At 27.9% G+C, this 15,467-nt stretch overlaps 1 protein-coding gene across 2 annotated transcripts in view; it reads right to left on the bottom strand.

Annotated features, from left to right (window-relative positions):
• Positions 1–4,022: 4,022 nt before the first annotated feature.
• The window catches only part of Hen1 (Hen1 methyltransferase), a 51,206-nt gene continuing 39,761 nt past the window's right edge, over positions 4,023–15,467 (bottom strand). Inside the window, exons 5-8 of one of the 2 annotated variants that reach the window (XM_075371839.1) lie at positions 14,558–14,763; positions 9,128–9,489; positions 8,090–8,935; positions 4,023–4,222 (exon numbers count right to left, since the gene is read on the bottom strand). In XM_075371839.1, the coding sequence (XP_075227954.1) occupies positions 4,200–4,222; positions 8,090–8,935; positions 9,128–9,489; positions 14,558–14,763 (1,437 nt within the window). In that variant the 3' untranslated portion in view covers positions 4,023–4,199. Of the gene's footprint in view, positions 4,223–8,089; positions 8,936–8,987; positions 9,490–14,557; positions 14,764–15,467 lie in introns of both variants that reach the window. The other variant, XM_075371840.1, reaches the window with a different exon arrangement.

Here is a 15,467-nt window from a genome sequence, read left to right as displayed (position 1 = left end):
ACGAGTTTTTAGTTACATCTTTTATAAAATCGGGAATATTTTCTCTAAACATTATTATTTAAGAATTTGATAATATCAATTGAAATTACCAGAAAAATCTTGTTACCTTATAAGAAATTCCTAACAGAAATTTATGTATTCAATTGTATAATATTAATGAAAAAAGTCTATTTTCCATTGTTTGGCCTCTTAAAATAGACAGGTTATAAATCTGCACAACTGATAAGATGCTCTCTAAAGAATCAGGAACATTAAGTTCAACTTTCAGTCACTTTTGCTCTCCAAGTTCCACTGAATTTATTACTGGCCCAGATTAATTGTTCTTTCCATATCCATTTTTTTTGCTCTCTAGTTCAATTGGTAGCAACAAGAATGGTTGTTACCACTAGCATCAAGGACTGGTTTCAGTTTGTAGTACTTACCTATATTATGTCTTTGTGACCCTATTTCCTTTATATAACATTAAAAAATAATAATGCTTAAAACCTCAGGGTTAACTGATTACACAGAGTAGATTCAGAAATAAATATTCCTGTGTACAAATAGTTCACAAAGTAGAATGGAAGATGATAGAAACAAACTTAAGCAGGGAATTTCATGAACATAAACAATAATATATTTACACTAATAATTTAACAAAATATACAATGAGAAATAATCATTTCATAGAAGCCGATACAAATATTCACAAATATACAAAAACTAAATTCATAAATGTAATAAAATTATACAAACAAAAACACTATGTACTACTATCTTATTATTTATTAAACACGTCTTGCTACAATATCTTTTCAACATAATTATCCAACTAAAACTTTTTATAAAATGATCACTTGACAAACATTCATTTTAATGTAAGCAAAGTCCAAGCTATAAATTTAAATGAAACACTAAAAAAATCTAAATTATGAAGATTCATATTTTTATTATATCTGTCCTTAAGAGAACTAACTCAAGGTTTTGTTTTTGAATGCATTCTTAAAAAAAGGAAAACTAAATTTGTACTGTATGAACAAATCTTTTTTAATTAGCAATTTTTTTAAAATTTAAAACTGAAAAGTTTTCAAAGACCAACAAAAATTGTGCCTATAATTAAATTCTTAAATATTATGTTATGTTGTTACGTGCCATATTTTCAATAATCTCAGCATTATCCCAGGGCAGAATTAGTAAAATACAGGAGGAATTACGTGGTTTTCCGTTCCTTCCTTTTTAATAGTCAAATATGTTGCACATTAACATTCATAGCCCAGTAAAATGGAAGTGTTTTGCTCTAAAAAAGAATAAAGTTTTTGTATTCTCTGTATTATAAAATGTTACTCTCCACTAAGTGAATCTGTATCATTTTCTTAAAGTATGAGGGTTATTCTGAAAGTAAGTTTTGATATGGCTAATAAAAAGAAAAAAACAAAAAACCACAAAATTATACTTGCAAAAATTGTTATTCCTAAATGAGAGACCACCTTACACAATTTCTAATTTCTACCACTGTTGAGAAAATTATCATCATAGTGCAGCACCCAGCATTATTAGTTTGTTGTAGAAAGATGCTATCTATAATGCAAACCATAGATGACTTTTTTGATATCATCATATAGGAACTGCAGGTGATCATAAGACTTCAGATACTGGAAGAGATGAATGATGTTTAGTGTGAGGTCTCGACTGTAGAGACTGATCAAATTTAGATGGGAGTTGTGAGATTTTGGACTGCAGCACAAGAATCCGAACAGGAACTGTCATTAATCAACACTAAGGCCACAATGGTTATTATGGATCATATGATCTTATTAAGAATTTCAGAGTAGATTTATGTTCTGACTGTGGAGATTTAAGTCAAAGTCCACAAGCAAATCTTTCTGTCTCAAAATACTTTTGTTTGTTGCAGAAAATGCTTGCTTGATTATACTTTCATTGGTGATAAAATCCTCAACTCCATATACTATTATTTCGATTAAGGGTTGCAATTAATTTTTATATGGTTCAATAAGTCATAATAACCTTACTCTCTGTATCATGTCAAAAAGGTCAAACATGTAGTTTCACTGTGTAAGCAACTTCAGCACCTAGGATACTTACTATATTTAATAGGATAGTTTTTTATTTGCAATTGAACACTGAATTTATAGATACTGCAAGGAGAGTAATGTGGTGGTGAATCATCTGTTTTTTCTAATCTTCTTTACAACTCCACTTGATTGTTGATTAAAGATGATTGTCTGCTCCATCCATCCAGGACATTTTTGTGCCTTTAATTAAAAAGCCAACCATTTCTACACACGTGAATTAATCATTGCACGTTTTTCATAAACATCAGTAATTTGATGAGAATTTCAGAAAATGGAACACAAAATAAATTTCATATTTGGTGGGGATTTTTATTTTTTGACATAATCACATACCAGAAATTATATACACTGATTAACATATGAAAATTATGTCTGTGCTTTTCCAAAAAAATCTACTAACTTTGCAAAAATGTGCAAGATCACAACCATAGCATTGCTGTAGCAGCAATATTTAAAAACAGAGCTTACTTTCTGGATGTCCCTCATAAATATATATAAAGTCTGTAGTAATTATCGAACTAGTTGTTTACATAATATTTAATGTGACTGTGTCAATTTTATAGTACTTTATCTATTAGTTAACTATAGATTTTTTATTTTTATTTTAAGTTTACTTTTTTTAGAGTGTAATGTAATATAAAATTTTCATTTTACATGCAAAAAAATTACATTACACTACCTATATAGTATGTAAAAGAAATAACTTGCACAGAAATTCCTGGTTATATAAACCCAGCTTCACTGAAATAATGCTATCTGGAAACAATACATTTTTTTTGTTGAAATTTTCAACATTGAGGAAAATTATTTTAAATTACTATTCCATTAGAGGAAAGGGCAAATTACAACAAATGGAATATTTAACAAACATTTTTAGTCTATACAAAAAAATAATCAGCGTATTATGTATAATATAAAGACCTAAACTGTAAACTGTAGGATACTCAATTATATAGCACTGCTGAAAGGAAACAGAATGTTCATTTTCTCTTTTTTAAATAAGTACTAAATAAATAAATTTAATATAAATAAGTACTAAAGGATTATATAAGGGAGCAATGTTTTATGCAAATGAAATGGGACCATCTGAGAATTCTCACCAAGAAATTTCTTGCATCAAAAAGTAAGAAATCTGTTCTAAATCATGAAATAAGTGATAAATAATAGGATAGAATGATAGTGTTAGCTTGTAAAATTATTCAGGAATATTTGTTTTCCATTAATGCATATCAGTAATCCAAAAATCCTTGAACATTAAAAAATGTAGCACAGAAGGTATTATCAGTGTATTGTAGAAATCAACAAGCACATGGATGTCATAAAACAAAACTGATGAAATATCAAACAGAATTCTACAAAATGTTTGCATCTGACGTTAGAAATTTTTTACTAAGAATTGCTTAGAAAATCATTATTACAAATCAATAATGCATCAACACATATAAAATATTTAAGAAGTAGTGTTATACACAATGTTCATATAATATTTATTGAGAAATTCTCTGAGCTCAATGCTAGGAATCTACTGTGTAATCAATGAACCAAATTTTTTTACCTGTGCTAAATGATTATGTTTTAATAACCTACTATTATTTTAGATGAATATAAAAAACATTGTTCCAGAACTTTTGAAACTGATAGATATGGAAAACAACTGCTTAGATTCTTGGAAAATAATGTAAGAGTTTGTTTGATGAAACATTGAACGCAGAAACCAATGGTAAAAAATAAGTAGAAATGTTCAGTAACATTAGTAAGAGAAATTCCTGGGTGCAACAAACATTAAAGAAGTAAAGGATTGGTTTAGTTCTAATGATGAAGAATAGGAACTCATTAATTAAGAAAGAGTGGATAACACATTAGAACAGAGGAAGCATATAAGTTCTGACTTAGATGTGCCTATAAAGTTCCAGAAGACAGCAGGGTGAGGGTTGAGGAATGATTCAGTACTTTCCAGGTAACACATTTCTATTTTATTTTTAAAAAAAACATATTTTACACTTTAGCCGGGTTTCTACTGTTAGACGTTAAAATTTTTCTCATCCATACTTATTCTCAGATCAGGTTTCATAATGATTAATTGAACTATTAATCATTTTGGTACATAAGTCATTATTCTTTGAATTACTATTTAAACAATGGTGTGATAGCTGCAAAACAACAGAAAAAAAACAAAAATTTAACACAAAATTTCCAGTTTAAAAAACAAAAAAAAAACAAAAAATAAAACAGAATTAATAGCAAAAATACATTCAAACAACATCCAATTTAAACTGGATATTATTTTTTTTAATAAAAAAAAGACATACAAAATTATACAGTGGTATTGAAAAAAAAAAGAATTATCTCAAGGACAGTTTAATAAAACATCTGCATGCAAGATAAGTAACGATAAAGTAAAGATAATTTCATGCTTGAAATTTATATCAGTTAATGAATTTATCAATTCAATAACCTTTTTTTAAATTGCTAATAGTTTCAATTCACTTAATTACATAATAGTTATTACTCACTTTGTTTCATTTTTCTTTTTAATTTTGAATGCCTTATTTAACTTTCTGAATTTTTTCTCATCCAAGTATAATTCATTTAATACTATTTAGTAAGCAGATAATTTTTAGCTTTTAACATCAAAGCTGATCATAACCATGGTTCATTCAATTAAAAAATTTAGAAATAGCCTACAAATATTAATAATTATTAAATTAAATGTCCAGAAAGATTCAAAATTTAACTTTAAACATTTTCATACATAATGAAAATAAATAAGCTGGTAAAATTCATTACTAAACAAAAACCCGAACAGTCAATAGATATTAGAGAAAGGTTACGTTTTCCTTGGAGTGAACTGGCAATGATTATTAAAAATTTATTTTATAGATATAGCCAAATCCTTTTCTACAGATTTGGTCTCCTATAATTGATGATAAACAATATGAGTTTTGGCCTCACGGCAACTGCTTTATAAAAAAAAATAAATTATTATTTAATGCAATTAATATGTATAATTATACATAAATTCAGAAATAGACATTAAAACTTTTTTTTAAAAGTAAATGACAAATCAGTAAAAGGAGGATATTTGTAAACTGCTCAAGGGAATTTATAAAGTAAAGTAACTTAAACAATACAAAAAGTGAGTTTATTTATTGTTGGTACAAGACCAATAATAAATAAAAGCAAACATATGAGAAAGGCAAATATGATGTAAAATTATATACAAAGTACAACCATAAATAATGATAATAAATAAAACTAAACTGAGAAAAACATTTTTTTGAGATGGTATATCATAAAAAATTAATGAAATGGATACTGATATTTTACTCTTAATTCGTAGTATGAGCAAAGAATCATAAAAATTTGAGATTATATTTAACACTAAAAAATTTCTAATAAATAACTAATTAATAACATTAATTAACTAAAAAAATAAAAGTAATAACATTTTAATTTCTTTAACTCTACATGAATTAGTCATTTTTTAATATTATAAACAGTAATTCCACTTTTATCATAAATGCTATGATTTTTGGTCTCACAACTGTATTCATTCATATATCATATTTTTTACAAAACCATGTTGTGCGTTGATAAATACATCTTTTTATTTTTTACATCTAGCAAATATACAAAAAATATAAACACAATAATCCTCTGTTAGTTACATATAGTTTATGAATCTGAAGCACTAGTATCCCCTCCACCTTTAACATCTGGTTGCACTGTAAATTCATGTTCACTTTCATCATTATCAAAATCATTTGCTGCCCAATTAATTTCTTCTAAAACAGGAACATCTGGAACACCAGGATCTAGTTCAGGATTCTGTTCGCCTTCATTCTCAGTCACTGAATCTGGTTGAATTTCTAACAACCAATCAGCAAATGGTTCTCTTTCTGGTGTAAGTAATTCTTCAACAATCTCCCGTATTAATGAATCTAATGCTTCATCAAGAAATGATAAAGGCACTGTTATATCTTCTGACGCTTTTAAATTTCTAACTTGATTAGATTCATTCGGGTATAACTGGTGTGGAATTGAGTTTGCGATCTTTAAACTATGGTCAGTTATTGAGAAAGCAGTACTACAAGATGGCATAGAATCTAATGGAAAAACAGAATTTTCCATACTAATTAATGGTGGATTACTAGAATCTAAAGTATTTTGTGAAGATTTATCTGCTAACCATGATTCATATTTAATCAAATCCTTAATTTCGTAACTTTGAACCATTCTATAACTATCCCACTCTTTTAAAGCACTATATGAAGAAGTATTATATGTTTCATCTTCTGTTAAATTTAATGTTGAATCTGGACAAGACGTACTAATATCTGTTACACTTTTATCGGTACTCAATAAATCGCTTTCAAATGACTGCAATGATAATCTATCTAAAATAAGAGTTCTACTTTTTCTGAACTTTCTGTTATTTTCATATATTCTTGAACAATCATCACTTTCTGTAGAATCATCAAAAATATGATTTGAATATTTTTTTTTAATCTTCCTAAGTTTCATTTTATTCTTTATTTTTGAGCCATAATCACTTCCATCATTTTCATCATTACTACTGTTTAAATCAGCATAGGCCATTAATGGCATTTCTTGTGGGTGATCAATAATAGCTTCATAAACAAGAGGTTCGCCAACAAATGCAGCCTGGCCGATCATGTTATTTCCTTCACCATCCCTGTTATTATTTGCAACATCACCATTTTCTACGTTATCACCTATATGTACCAATGGAGGATGAGGTGGTATTATAACTGCTGCAGCTCCTGCAACAGGAGAATTGAGAGGAGAATTCTCAAAACTTGATTCACTTTCAGTCATTATTTCTTTAACTTGTTCAGGTGTTAAGTCCATTTCCATATCACGTCCAGAACATGAATTTGGGTAACCACTATCACCGGCTTTATCAGGACTACAGCTATCTTGCCTTTCTCCATCGCCTAATAAACAATCATTCATAAGTTCTTCCAAATTTTGTACTAATTTTTCAACATCCGACTCATTCTCTAATCTACACCTGTAACCACCTGCAGAAGATTTATCTTCTGATGCTTTATGTAAATCATCTTTTATCAATTTACTATAATCTTCAAAATTAAATTGCAGTGATTCAACGTGACTGGCTGAATAAGATTTAGTCATTTTTTCAGAACTGCTAACTCTCTCAGAACTACTGTCAATAAGTAGCTTTAAACTTTCTCTAATGATTTGTTCTTCACAATCTGAGTTTATTGACTGATTAGAAAATATATCTACATATGAATCTTCATTCACACTGTTTGATTTTTTGGTATCATATTGATGTGTCTTTATTATCAATTCATTACTTTGATCACAAAATAAAAAAGTAGCAGAAGTCATAGGGCCGATGGATTCAGGATGTTTAGGAATTTTACAATTACCACTGCTTGTACTTACAGATGTCGACTGTTCAGAATCATTAAAGAAAAAGTGATCACATGATTGATCATCAGATGTAGAATGCGATGCACAATATGAAAATGAAGTACAAGTTGTACAACAATATGCACACAACTTATTACAAACATCATTAACACAAGTCTTTGAAAATTTTCTATTCAATTCAAAATTATCAGTAGTACTTGAATCTGAACAAATGCCTGAATTTTCTCTTTCTGTACAACAATGAACACTGCTCGGTGGTGATTTTTTCTCTGAGCCTGACTGAAGGGAAAAACATGAACAAGAATAAGAATTAAACCCACAACATTTATCCCAATCATGGTCTGAACTGCATATCATATTAGATTTTTCATGTTCACCCGGTTTTGTTAAATTCTTTTTTATATTGAGTTTTACCTTATCATTAATAATACAAGAGTCTACAGAATCTTCAAATTCTTCTCCACAATGAAGTTCATCAGGAGAATTATTTAACTTAAATGATTTTGTACTTTGTATTTCAATTTGATTTTTAGAAATATTTTTTGGAATAACTAGAGATTTATGACTAGTAGAACAAGCAACAGAAGACATACCATTAATATCATCATCACCATTCTTAATGCTGTTAGTCTTATTTGGATTACATTTAAAATCTGATTCTGACTTTTTTGAATCAATAACATCTGATTTTTTTTCATTATGTATTTTACCATCTGCCCCAACATTTGCACTAATATTATTACGACACTTGATGGAGATAGGATCACATTTAGATTCATCATTACTACAACAACCTTTAACAGATGATTTTTCATTAAAAATATCTTCTGTAATAAGGTTTTCTATTGAATTATTACAATCACTAAAACTTTTTATTTTTGCTTGAACACTTTCTATACACTCATCGAGATCATACGCACTGTTTACTGTTAATGTACTTTCAATGTTATTCTCTGAATCATTAAGTGAAGTTAAAACTTTACTGCAGCATGCAATTTCTTTGCTTTCAAGGATTTTATCATTCTCCAAAAACAATTTAATTTTTTCTGAATTTTCCCCAGCTTTTTCTTCACCAATTATTACAACCGATTCTTTCAGTAGAACTGATGAAGCATCTAGTGAATTTTCTTCTTCTCTACTTTTATCGAGCATTTTAGATTTATTTTCTAATGGTAAACAAATATATCCAAAACTCCCGTTATTTAAACAACTATTAAAACTTAGCTGGTAACTATCATCACTTTTAGTAAGTAAAGTAGTTAATTCTACATCATCTCCTAGAAGCAATTCATTTTCTTCATTACTACAACTTAAGTCATCATTTTGATGAGCTATACTCAGAGATGTATTATTTATTTCGAATTCACTAGAATCATCAACATTATCCTTTTCATCATGTACATTAATCGCTTCATTGACTATATCATGCTGCAAACACTCTGTAAAAGAAACAAAATTGTCACTAACATGTAATGAAAATGAAGTACTGACCTCACTATGTTTTTTATGTAATGGATGCTCCTTATTAGCATCTAAATCGTTATTTTTCTCTAATATACAAGCTGTATCAGTAACTACACACTCAATTGCATTATCAGCCTTATTTACATTTAAGAAATAATCTACATCACCTTTTTCACTATTATTATCTGTTATTTCATTTTTCATAACTTCAATGGAATTATGATCTAAATTAGTAGTAACTATTTCCTTTGATGCCTCATCAGGAATAAAATTACAAATTTTATGTTCATCTGGTTCAATTTCACTCAAATCCCATGGTGTATCACTTCGTGTAACATTATCCCAATCATCAGAAACCACTTCATGATCGACCTCATGTGCAATATATTGTTCACTCTCATTAAGAGATTCTGTTAAAAACTGTTCGTTTACATCTTCAGAACTGCTCACACTTTCATCAGGAACAATAACTATATATTCACCTTCTTTATCTGTTGTAACTTCATAATTTGATTCTTGTAATATTTTCCTGAAATATTAAAAAAATGCAATAAATAATACAGCCATGAATGATTTTAAAATTTATTACATTTAATATTTTGGGGTCGTATTTAAAAATAACTCGCTTCCTAAATACATGGAATATGCAACCAGAAGAATCTTTTTGGAACTGTGATATAATTCTTTCGTCAGTGATGTTGCAATGATGTGAGCCTGGAAGAGGTTAGAAACCCATTTCGAATGTTACAGTAATTTGTCATTTAAGTTATGTTGTTGGTTTTGTCAAATTAAGTTTTATGAAATTTGTTTTTAAATTTTACATTCGAGGATGCTAAGTTTAGCTTTCTGTTCTACATATAAAGTCTTTAATTTCAAGGGGACGATTTACAAATGTTGATAATGTTATATAAGCCTTGTATGAGTTTAGGCTCATACATGTCTTTAGGCCCATAAATATCTTCCACTTTAGTATTTAGTGTTGCTACTGTTAATGTATACAATCATGAGCTGCTGTAGGCTTCTTTAGCATGCCATTTGATATTACTGCTACCATCTGAGGTAACATTAATAATTAACCACATACTGATAAAAACATCAACTAAAATTTAAACAATAAAACTGCTACAAATGAAATCAAGAAAATTGTCCAAAACACTTAGTAATTGCAAAAATAAAAGTTTCTGAGCTGATTTTTTGGAATATTATATTAGAAGATTTATTCAATAAAATTGTAAACAAAAATTAATCAATACCTCAGGGCACTGCATTTTCTAAGATGTAGTATCTCTCATAAGTTTTAAAAATTGATCCTTTAAATTAATAATAATTCTGACAATTTTGCTGTTGCTGAGACAAACAAGACAGTATTAAAAAATAGGTCTATCATACACAATGCTTTTTTGTCCCAGTGGTGAAACAAGACATATTATGTTACTTTTTTTTCTTCTTTTTTTTAAATAACAATTTTGATTCAGATAAGTTTAATACAGTAGATACTGAAAAATATTAACTAGATTGGCTGATTTTAACAATTGGAGAGTGGCTATCAATCAAGTTATCTATCTGAGCGTATTCCAAAATATCCTCCACTTAAATAATATGTAGTAACAATTTATCCGCTGATATTTTTCATTAAATACACTTTTACTTTAATTAACCAATGCTAATAGCCCAATAGAGGATAGAAAAATCATTGGCAAACTATCATTTTAGATTTTATGAGGAATAGAAGGCTTGGCTTTACCTGGTAGGCGTCTCATCCAATCATTTGATTTTTTTTTTGTAAAACACCTGAGAAGTAAATACAAAAATCAGAACATTGACATGCCATTGAGCCCCATTAAAGCAGCTATCATGATGATTACAGACTAGTAAATTCAGGCCACTAAAAAGTAGTTGCTGAAAAAAATATTTAATTTTTATCATAATCTTACTAAGTTTCAAGAGTTGAAACAGGGATTATTTTATTTTAAAGTTGTTTTATCATTCTTTATGTAGCCATTCTTTACATGGGCATGTTGGTCAACTTTAGTGAAAAAATATAAAGTTAAAACAATAAAACACAATATGAAAAAAAAAAAAATACTATAGAGGTGTGTTCAGAAATAATCGACTTTATTTTTTTAATCTTTTATTATTAATTTTGCAGATTTGGTCCCTGTCCCATTTAAAATACTCCCCTCTCCAATTCATACACTTCATGAAGCAGTCCTGGATAACTTCATTTGAAATTGCCTTAGTGACGAATTTGTTTTTTGGTTTAATGTCAACAACAGTCTCAAAATGGCATTCTTTCATCACAGATTTCAATTCCAGAAATAAGAAAAAATCACAAGGAGCCAGGTCTGGCGAGTAGGGAGGCTGAGGAAGGACAGTCATCTGATTTTTGGCAGAAAATTTATGAATTGAGATGGCTGAGTGTGCAGGGGCATTGTTGTGGTGAAGGAATCACGAGTTAGTTGTCTTGCCACAACTCTGATCTCTTTTTGTAGAATTTTTTATGTAACCATTGTAAAACATCTTGAGTATATACGGTTCACTGTTCACCTTGAGGGAAGAATTCAAAATGCACAATTCCATTAAAATGATAAAACACTGTGTACGACTCAGAGCATCATCTCTGTAAGCTTGTTTAAAAAGTTGAAAAGTTTCTGTGAAAGTTTTCCCCAGTCTCATGTAGAATCTTATGTTGTATCATTGCTCCTAAAAATTGCACATTATAAAAATTGCTAGTAACACTTTATGTTGCACACAAATAATAATAACACGAAAACTAAACGAGGTATTAACAATCAAGAACATGTGGTACAGAGGAGATTATGCAGAACACAATGCTGCCAACCACACATCACCAAATGTCTTTGTTGGTACGTAATTAAAAATGTTCAGTTATTTTCTGAACAGACCTCATATTTAACTGAAAAAAAAAACTAAATGAAATTCTATGTTACAAAAACAAAAAATCTCAACTTTGGAACTAAACATTTTTGGGAAAAAATAAGATTCTCAGCCTTCAATTTTTTGTTTTGTAGAGGGTTCATATGAGACTACTAACTGAAAACTTCTTAGATCTGGTAGTAATATCTTTACTTACAGAAGTCTCTAAATATTTTAATTGCATAAAATCAGCAGCTTAATTCAAAGTGAAATAACTCAAAAGTACCAAAAGGAACAGGTCATGAAAGTCTTAAATTTTTACAAAATCAACTTTATGAGTGGAATAAGTAATTAAAATGACATCACATATACTAAGATAATATAAGAGCAACAAAAGTTAAAAATATGATGAAATTATATTTACACTGAAAAAAAAGATTTTATAATTAAATCACATCAAACAAGTTTAAAGCAAACAATTATTTTCTAAAATGTATTTTATTTAAAAGATAAATATATCATATAAAAAATATCAGTAATATTTTCTAAAACTGGTATCATTAATATTTCAATATATTAAAATCAATATAAAGTTAACTTTTGTAAATTAAAATGAAATATTTTTCAAAATATATTTTTAATTCTTTTCTTTCAAAAATATAAAAATTCTCTTAACATAGCATAAGTTTTAAAAGGTGATAAAATTAAATTTTTTATATCAGTAATTTGTAAAATAGGATAGTTCAAGTTAGTGTACAGCTTGTAGTGTAATAATAGTGGTTTCTCTTCAAAATGGGGAATGTTCAATTGGGGTGATAAATTTGAAAATTAGCCTTTTCCTAAGGAAGTGTTGTTAAGTGAACAAGCAAATATGAACAATTATTGTAAGAATTCAGGATATCTAAAAAAAATTCTAACTATTTGTCAATATCATATGAATAAAAATCTTATAAAATACAATCATATTTTCAGATCAATGCAGAATGATGATCAGTAACAAATTCATAAAAAACCTATCAGAAATGGTTATTAAGAGAACATCTTTTTGATTATATAAATAAACCTAAAAATTTTTCCAGCTAATTGTCAAATCATTGTGCCCTATATAAAAATATATAAAAAAAAAATATATATATAATAAATATAATATATATAAAAAAAATATATATATATATATAATAAATATAATATATATAAAAAAAAATATATATAATAAATATAATATATATAAAAAAATATATATATATATAATAAATATATATTTGGTGCTGAAAATAGGACAGATGAAACTGATGTAGATTTCAAACTGGATACTAAATAAACGATAGAAGAAGAGAATTTCATCACTGTAGATAGATTGTGTATCATTGCATTTATCTCCAGTTTCTAAAAGAGTAAAGTACATAAATAATATGTAAATAATATGAAGTCATATTTATGTTTTACCACTAAAATTTTATAACTAAACCTTATCATACTAAAAATCACAAAATTAACAAACATGTAAAAAAAAAGAATTGAATTATACTCTTAATTAAAGCCTTATGACATATTTTTTTATGGCTGTTTAAAATGTAATTGAAGTAAATGATTGAGTTATTTTTGTATACAATTCATCACTGATGTTGAAGTTACTTCGACAATCAGTGATAAACTGTATACAGAAATAAATTTTGTTTCTGAAAAAAAAATTATGTATTCTGTCACAAAAAAAATATATCATAATGACTTTATTAAGAATATAAATTTGTTCTTTTTTTAAAAAACATGACAAGATGAGTGAAAGTTTTGCAATCCTGAATTCATTAATCTACTGAAGTGGGAAATTTGCATTTACATTGGCATTAATGGGTTGATCTTACAGCAATAACATACACAACAATCAAATAATCTCTTCCGGTTTTACCACTAAGTGGCAGGGGTGTTATAAAAAGACTATCATACATTTTTCACAGTCTCAATGTGCAAATTTATTTTTTACAGTTATCTTAAACTGCAACTATTTTTAAAGTGCCAAAAAGACTGCGGTAGCTTTTACTTGATCAAATGAACCCAATACATCAACAATTTCACACACAATCACTTGTTTTAAAGAAACTGGTAATGTAGATGAATGAAAATCGTCTGGCCGACCAACAGTTAAATTACAAATTTTTAAAATATGTCTGAATATCTTTTGAACAATTACCATGAAACTCAATAAGAAGGTTATCTCAGCAGATTGGAATGCCAAATGGAAGTGCCCTAAATGCTACAAAAATATTTAAATTATCTCTGCAATATATTCATGTCTTGCAAGAACCCAATCACAGATAAGGCCTCAATTATTGCAAGTTGTTTATGTGTTTTGTTCGCAGCAGTATTCAAATCTTGGATAATATTTTCTTTAGTGATGAGGCATATTTTCATCTAAGTAGCTACGTAAAACAGCCAGAACAACCAATATTAAAGTGCAGAAAACACTCATGTTCCAGTAGACTAGATTTTACATAGATTTAGAGACATCTTTCCATGAAAATGGAATACACCTGATGCTGATATACAATACTTCAAACACCAATAAAATGCTTTGTAGAGTACTTGTCCTTTTTTCTTTAACAGCTCACCGGAACTTACTTTTAGGATATCTCTTGTAAAAAATGTGCATCAGAAATCATTAATAACAAAATTTTGCAGATATAATTAATAAAAACCAATTAATGAATATAATATTCTTATACCTCAATTTCTCTGAAGAATCACAGGTTTTATACACACGTAATAATACATTGGCCAATGGAATTTCAGTTCTTTCACCATTATAATAATCACCACACCTAGCAGCTGACCGCATAAAATTAACAGCATCATCACGAGTTATATCGTCATTAGATCTAGTATTACTATTAAATGGGTATTCTATATGTTCAATTACTTCAAATTCCACCTAATAAAAAACAATGAAAAAAACATTCAGTCATATTATACAGATGGATATAAACCAGATGAACCAAATAGAGTATATTTATCTTGAAAACAATATATTTATTAAAAAAATATTTCAAATAAAAAACTTTGCTTTTGAATGGGCAGAAGAGCATTTTTTTTATTGTATTGGGCATTTTCAAGGTCAAATTAGATTTATGAACATAAACTTATATTAATATTACAGTGGCTCTTATTCTACATTAAAAAAAATAATTTTCATCGGAAAATATTTTAATCAACCTCTGCTTTAAGATAATTTAATGCTTGTGATGATCAACAATGCCAATAAGTATATTTGCACGATTGCGTTTCATGAAATGGTACATACATGGAGGAATATTGACTTAAGTAAATTAATAGTAGACAGTTTAAAAAAAACATTTTTTCTGAATTAGTTTTTGTAACAATTTGTTTAGATAAAATTTACATCAAATATGAGGTCTGTAAATAACATAATGAGACTGGTTTTTTTTTTGGCAGCCAAATTGGGAACACTGTAAAGTTACTAGTAAACATATGGTTATATGAACAGCTGATTTATATTAGGTACTAATATTTTTGGCCTATTTTTGTCACGCGAGACGTAAATAAACTTTTTGTGAAACGAGTTTTTATTGTGCATTACAAAAATGAGTGATACTAATTATAAGCAATGTTATGCAA

This window comes from Lycorma delicatula, chromosome 7 (assembly GCF_047948215.1).
Source record: "Lycorma delicatula isolate Av1 chromosome 7, ASM4794821v1, whole genome shotgun sequence".
NCBI classification, from domain to species: Eukaryota; Metazoa; Arthropoda; class Insecta; order Hemiptera; family Fulgoridae; genus Lycorma; species Lycorma delicatula.
This window is presented reverse-complemented; position numbering and strand designations above follow the sequence as displayed.